General features: G+C 43.5%; 1 protein-coding gene across 2 annotated transcripts in view; it reads left to right on the top strand.

Moving 5' to 3' along the window:
* BCAT1 (branched chain amino acid transaminase 1) overlaps positions 1-7,660 on the top strand; it is a 50,391-nt gene that overhangs the window by 23,039 nt on the left and 19,692 nt on the right. For both annotated transcript variants that reach the window (XM_012806769.1, XM_003792498.2), the window contains 2 exons: positions 1,066-1,229; positions 6,901-7,043. In XM_012806769.1, the coding sequence (XP_012662223.1) occupies positions 1,066-1,229; positions 6,901-7,043 (307 nt within the window). The remainder of the gene's footprint in view (positions 1-1,065; positions 1,230-6,900; positions 7,044-7,660) is intronic.

Genomic DNA, 7,660 nt, shown 5'->3' with positions numbered 1-7,660 from the left:
GCTGGAATTGAGTCTCCTCTGGTTTTAATCTCATGCTTTGCATGACAGATCCCTACGCCCATCCAGGCAGACCAGGCTCCAGTGAAGATTAGACAGAAGTGGTTTATAGCCCAAGACTCTTAAACTAATAGTCCTGCCTTGCCTTTTATTTCCTGAGGTCTGGAATTGCAGAGGATAACCTTGTGACCTTTTTTGCCTTTGTCATACATAACCCTGAAAACTTTTTGAGGCCCTCAATTTTCTTCCTTAATCGTCAGTGGCCCCTCATTCCTTATCGGCTGGTGCTTTTGTGCTGGAGGAATTTGTACAATTTTGCGGCGCTGGATTCTTATTTTCTAGTGTTTGTGGAGAAGGCTGTCTTCTATCTTTGCATTTACGAGTCCTTTGTCCCCTACCCTTGGGATGGTGTTTATCCTGCCTGATGTTTTTCCCTCTAGTGAAGGCACAGTCTTGCTACCTGCTATCCGATGTGAGTGAGCAGGTGTGGGAAAGGCACACTCCCCCGTTGTGTCCTGAAGCAATCACTTGGCTGTGAAAAAAAAGGGCAAATTAGTGAAGCAAATACCGTTGACCCTCCATGTGGACCACCTCCTCAAATTGGCCTAATTTTCGCAGACCAGTTAGGCACCACGTGTGCGTGTCAGTAGGCCTAGTTCCTTATATGAACCAGTTTGTTACAGACCCTTGGATGGTCAACTTACAGAGGTTCTGCTGTGTTGTATTTCACCCCCAAGTCTAAAGCCATGTCTGGGTTCTCCAGTCTCACAATTCTCAATCCTTGCAACCTTGAAAGGTGTTATATAGCTAGGTATTAAAAATAGGCTTCTCATCCAAAATCCTCCTAATAGAAAAAAATGGACACATTTGCTTTCATAACTCAGAAAGCAGAGCAAAGCAAAACGAAAATTAAGTGCTCCATTCCCAGGATTTTCTTCTTAGAACACATCAGGCTTTGTGTGATTCAGCTGTAGAAGTCATAGCTCCTGTCATTGGTCGGGTCTATGCTGGACCTTAAAGATTGGTGTCTACATCGTAAGTAACTGCCGTGCCTCTACTTGATTGCAGCCTTCTCTCGGGGTCAAGAAGCCTGGCAAAGCCCTGCTCTTCGTAATTCTGAGCCCAGTGGGTCCTTATTTTTCAAGTGGAAGCTTTAAACCAGTGTCCCTGTGGGCCAATCCGAAGTATGTTAGAGCCTGGAAGGGTGGAACTGGAGACTGCAAAATGGGAGGGTAAGTCCGTCTGTGTCTCTGTCTACAGGAAAGAGCCCTTTGGGACCTATCTTGTTATTGCCGTTTCACTGGGATACAAAAGTAATAATATTCACACTTTAATGCTCATTTTGTTTCATATTAAGTTGTTGTTTTAAATGTGCCAGTTGTTTAAAGGATAGCCTGGGGCCCTTCATAAGGGAGAAAGATGAGATTAAAGTAAGGAACTAAATTAGGAATCACAACGGTGCTTTGAATGCACTGGCCCTGGGCATTGGTCTTATGGCTGCAGGGTGAGGGCTGGCATTAAAGACCATCTGGTCCTGGGACTCTGGCCCTCCGTTGGCTCTAGGGAGTCCTGTCTGGGGAAGGTGCCCGCTTCATTGAAGTGCTATCTTCATTGCCACAGATTGTAGCCACACCTGCTGCCAACTGGCCGAGGGACAGCCCTCCTTTGGCTCTGTCAGGCTGGTCTCGTAGGCCATATGTAGCTGGCAAGAAGTAAAAAAGCATTTGAAACGTGTCGGACAATTTCAGGGGTGGATTTGGCCACGAATTGGGGAGGCCCCTATGGATGAACAAGAATAACTGGATTAAGCATCACAGGCTTTTCCTTTGTGTCAAGTGGTGCTGTGTCCATCACATACCCAGGGGTGGCGGCAGTCCCGGGGGTGGCTCAGTGACAATCTTGTGGGCCCTTGTGCAACACATAGATTCAAGAAGTGGGGGGAGTTGAAGGATGTGCTGCTAAGATACTAGAGAGACAGTGACAGCTGCCTTTGACCTGTGGTTGTCTATATTTCCTCCTGTCAGCCCCGCCCCAAAGAAATAAAGAATAGTAACTGGGCTCAATGGAACATGACGAATGTAGTCCCAGCTACTCAAAGAGGATGGGGCAGGAGGATTTCTTTAGCCCGGGAGTTCAAGTACAGCCTGGGCAATATAGCCACCCCATCTCTTCTTAAAACAAACAAAAAAAGTCATAAAATTTGTTCTTGTTGGTAACTTTAGCAACTGTGTTTTCTCAGAGTATAGACATCCTAATGGGGTCCATTAAATTAGGAAGTCTGTTTTCCTCCTGGCTTAGAGCATTCAGTGCCTTTGTCCACAGCTAATGAAGTCGAAAACTCCTTTTGTTTACTCTCTTGCTTTCTTTTCTTTTTTTGTTCAGACTTCTTCACTGAACTTCTGCATATGCACTACAGCATACCATGTAGGCTACTTTGTTAAAACTTCTCTTAGGGTGCAGGGTACACTAAGTTTACAAACAGATCTCCTGATGAGAAGCCATGAGGAAAAAGTTTCCCCCTTTTCAATCTTGCTCTCTAGCTCCCCCTACCTGTCTAGGGAAAAGATAACACGAGGATGCAGAAATTGCAGGGAGATCTTGATTAGTTCACAGAATACATACTACATGATCACTGTGGGTCAGTTAAAAATTAATGCTTTCACCAGCCTCAGCAAGACTGAAAGTCTATACTAAAAACACCAAACCTAGCTGGGCCCAGGAGTTTGAGGTTGGCGTGAGCTCTGACACCACAACACTCTACCCAGGGTGACAGACTCTGGCTCAAAAAAAAACCAAATTCTTTCTGTACAACACAGAGCAAATTCTAATAAACTATAGACTTGGGTGCCAAAATTATGCAAGATGATGATAATAGGAGAAACTGGGATGGGAGTCAGGGGCTATAACATGAGAACACTCTACTTTTTGCTCATTTTTTTCTGTAAATATAAAGGAACTTTAAAAGTAAAGAATCATAATTTAAAAAATTCTTTGATTCATTAGGCCAAGGTGGACTGTGCATTGGTAGTTGACTAGAAATCTCCCAGGAGAGGAAGAGACTAGAGAAGAGAACGTTGGAGTCCGTGAACTCAAATAAAGATCGCAAGAGGAAAGGCATAACCCCAAAGATGGACATTTGGCCCACATTTAGCCCAACGTTTCCAACTTCAAATACTGTCTATTCCTATGCTCCCAACCTGGAGAAGGAGAATCAATGATTCCGTTATTAGTGTCATCCTATTTAGTTGGCAAACTCACGGGGAGTCAGCTTTAGACTTGTGAATTATTATGTCTTCTCTAAACCTAATTCAGTCAACAGTTACCTTTCAATTACTTTTTAGGACCTCTGTAGTCAATTGGTATTCTTTCTTTTCTTTTTTTTTTTTTTTTGAGACACAGTCTCAATGTCTTACCCTTGGTAGAGTGCCATGGCGTCACAGCTCACAGCAACCTCAAGATCTTGGGCTTAAGCAATTCTCTTGCCTCAGCCTCTCCAGTAGCCAGGACAATAGGCACTTGCTACAACACCTGGCTATTTTTTGTTGCAGTTGTCATGATTGTTTGGCCCAGGCTCGGTGTATGTGGCTGGTACCATAACTACTGTGGTACATGTGCTGAGCCATCATTTGGTATTTTTAAATAACTTGATTCTCATTAGCTCAAGAACTTGCTCCCATGACGAGGTGTGGTGGCTCACACCTGTAATCCTGCACTCTGGAAGGACAAGGTGGGTGGATTGCCCAAGCTTAGGAGTTGTAGACCAGCCTGAGCAAGAGTGAGACCCCATCTCTGCTAAAAATAGAAAAACTCACCAGGCGTTGTGGCGGTTGCTTATAGTCCCAGCTACCCAGGAGGCCGAGGCAGGAGGATCCCTTGAGCCCAGGAGTTTGAGGTTGTTGTGAGTGAGGCTGACATACACTACACAAGGCGACAGAGACTCTGTCAAATAAATAAATAAAAGAACTTTCTGCCATTTCAGTGAATTTGGAGAAGGGAGAGAAGCTTTAAAAAAAAAAAAAAACTAAGATTATTCCACTAGTTTCAAGCCAGTAGAGATAACGTTATTTCTAAATAATAGAGATGATTTTTATTTCTAAATATATGTAAGAAAAGTCATACAGCTGTGCCCAGCTGAAGGAGAGTTCTAGCATAGTGGGCCTCACGGTAGATACAAATTGAGATCACCCGATAGCATTAGCAAACCGAAACCTGGCCCCCACCTCTGGAGACTGCTATATTTGATCTGGGCCACAGACTGAGCATCATGATCCTGGTGTTTTTTGAAACATGCAACTAATCTGGGGAAGCACTGAGCTTAAGAGTGCAGGCTTTGGAGTTAGAAAGACCTGGCTAATGACCCTGACTGCCATAACGGTGGATGCATATCACTATACACTTGTCTGACCTGATACAGTGTACAGTAGGAGGAGGGAGCCACGATGTCAGCCTGGACTTTGGGCGATGACGAGGTGTCAGCGCAGGTTCTGGTGGGGGGCTTTGATAGTCCGGGAGGCTGGGCATGTGCGGGGGAAGCAGGTGTGTGGGAAATCTCTTGCATCCTCTCAATTTTGCTATGAACCTAAAACTGCTCTAAAAAAAATCCCTTTAAATCAAACAAACCTGATTACCTTGTGCATGGTACTTATCTGCTCTAAGTCTCAGTTTCCTCACTTATAAAATCAAGGCAGTAATACCTACTTTACTTGTTCAGGTTAAGGGACATAATGTAAAGTGCTCAGGACAGTGCTTGGCATATACAAAGCTCTCACCAAATGCGCTATTATAACCTAGTGGGTAAAAGCTGGGGCTTGGGAGGCAGTGATATCTGGGAATCATGGGTATTTACTTTTTTTTTTTAAGTGGAATCCCATTCCGTTGCCCAAGCCAGAGTGCGTGACGTCTCTCTAGCTCACCGCACCCTCAAACTCTTGGGTTCAAGGGCTCTTACCTCAGCCTCCACAGTAGCTGGGACAACAGGCATGCACCACCAGACCCCTCTGATTTTTCTGTTTTTTAGTAGAGATTGGGTCTCCCTTTACTCAGTCTAGTCCTGAACTCCTGAGCTCAAGCAGTTCACCCACCTTGGCCTCTTGGAGGGCTAGAATTACGGGCCTGAGCCACCGTGCTTGGTCTGGAATCACATGTATTTACTATCTATGTGCAATATTATACACTTGAATCCTCTCTCCCTCCAAGTCCTCAAAAGTATTGTACCTTAGAATTGATGTAAGATGATTCAGTGAAATAATATGGTTGAGTACTTAGTACTCTTTCTGGCAGATACAAGTTAAATATCCCTTTTATGAAATACCTGGGGCCAGAAGTGTTTTGGGTTCAGATTTTAGAGGAATATTTTCAGTGGAACATCCCTGATCTGAAAATTTGAACTCTGAAATGCTTCAGGGGGCATTCAGAGTAGCATGTTGGTGTTGACAAGTTTCAGATTGCAAAGCACTGTGAATTTTGCTTTTCAGTTAAGGGATTCTCCACCTGTAACAATGTCTTCAGCACTAGTTCATATCGTGAAGGTTTCTCACTTTCTAATTTCATTTCTGGACTCTCTTTATCTTAAATTTGGATTCCCCATGATAGGATTTATTCTCCCAGCAATTGATTCCATTTAAAACGATATTGAAATTTTTCTGTGTAAGCAGTTTTCTCAATTTTTCAGGGTTCCCCCCCCCCCTTTCCTCCAGCAACAAGTATTTCTCTTTTGAATTCTGGCAGCACGTGGGAGGGAACCCACTGATTCCCTAGGGTCTCAGTTATCTGATGGACATTACGGGTACAGTTGACATCTGTGAAGAGTTTTGAGAAAATTCGTTTGGTGGAATAAAGACTGTCTGTAGTCTATAATAATATAGAAATCAACAGTTAAACACCACTGGAAGAGTTGAGGTCTTTAATTCTCTTAATCCTTGCCCAGGTGCTTCCTGGCACTGAAGAGCCATGGTTTCGATTCAGGCATACTCTCCATAATCATCCCCTATGAGTTTAAATCAAAGATAACAATTCGGGCACCTGTGGCTCAAAAGGGTAGGGCGCCAGCCCCATATGCTGGAGGTGACGGGTTCAAACCCAGCCCCAGCCAAAAAAAAAAAAAAAAAGATGACAAATTAAAACTGTTACTAGGCTAATCTGTAGTTCCAGGAAGATGGTACTGCATTCCTTTCATTGTAGATAATCAAGGATGGATAACACAGGCTGAGAAAAATGAAAAATTTTTTTTTTTTTTACAGTTTTTGGCCAGGGCTGGGTTTGAACCTACCACCCCTGGTATATGGGGCCAGCGCCCTACTCCTTTGAGCCACAGGTGCCGCCCCGAAAAATGAAATTTTGAAGTGTTTTTTATCCAACATAAGGATTTTTTAACCCTACCTTTGGTGGGAATTTAGGCATTGGACATTAAATGTTCCCTGGGTATAGCAGAAGGCCTTAGGTGAGGGCACAGATGTGGTGCTCTTCAACTTAAATTGCTGTGACTTTTCAGAGGTTACTTCTCTAAGCCTCAGTTTCTCATTTGAACATTGGAAATAACGCTAGTGCCCTCCTGACACTGTTGGTGTGGGGTTTAAATGAAATAATTAATGTGAAATTGCTTGGTGTATGGAAAACTATTTAGTAACTTACACGGATACCTGTTCTCCCTAACTTGGCTGCCTGTGTCCTGGCATTAGCAGTTTTGCAGTTAGGATCGCAGGGTTTCCCCCTGTTCTCTGCAGTTAAATCACTTAGTTACTTTACTGTGACTCCGTTAGCTAGAGAGAGTGTGTATCTTAAGAACGTTAAAGATTGACCACATCTACATGTGAATCAAAGACTTTAGGTTATGAGAGTACAGGAGGTGGGGTGGGCGTAGGAATGAAGCGCGTTCCTTATCAGTGCCTTTCCTCTTTCTTAAAGGAATTACGGAGCGTCTCTTTTTGCCCAGTGTGAAGCGATGGAGAATGGGTGTCAGCAGGTGCTGTGGCTCTATGGAGCGGATAACCAGCTAACGGAAGTCGGAACTATGAATCTTTTTCTTTACTGGATAAATGAAGATGGAGGTAATCCCTCAGATTTTCAACTCTGTGCTATTTCCTGAGTCATTTCAGAGGGACCAGAAAGATAAGAATTAGAACCTTAGAACCAGGGAAGAGTAAGCCACACAGTTCTGAAGGTGAAGGACGACTGTCCTAAGCGGAAGTGAGTTTCATTGGCTCAGTAGCCTGTGACTTTCACTTTCAAGAAGCTGTAAGCTTTGGGTTTTGGTTTTGTCTCTAAATGTACCAACTATTGAGATGTCAAATTAGGAGTTGTAAGTCTTCATACCAGGAAGATTTGCTACCTGATCTCTTTTGCAGTTCCCTAAGCCTTTTCCAGTTTGAACTCCTTGCTTTGAGAGATAGGTGTCAGAGCAGTTCCGGGGTCATTCGCCATGACCTGTGTGTAAACTTCTGTAGTATAAATGCAGTCTGCTGGTCCTACTGATGAGGAAATTAGTGTCCTGTGTTGCTGTCATTCTTTTAGCCGTTGTCTCCCTTTCTCTATATTTTGATGCTGTATCAGAAGCTCTCCCTGATTTACCCTGGAACTAAATTTTATTGAAGAACACCATTTTTAAAGACACGTGATTGAATCTTGAGATTTTATCTAGATTCATTCAAGACTGTACTCCATGTCC

This window comes from Otolemur garnettii, unplaced genomic scaffold (genome assembly GCF_000181295.1).
Source record: "Otolemur garnettii isolate 467f Iridium unplaced genomic scaffold, OtoGar3 scaffold00057, whole genome shotgun sequence".
Classification (NCBI taxonomy): Eukaryota; Metazoa; Chordata; class Mammalia; order Primates; family Galagidae; genus Otolemur; species Otolemur garnettii.
The sequence above is the reverse complement of the archived record's forward strand: the minus strand, read 5'-3'. Positions and strand labels throughout refer to the sequence as shown.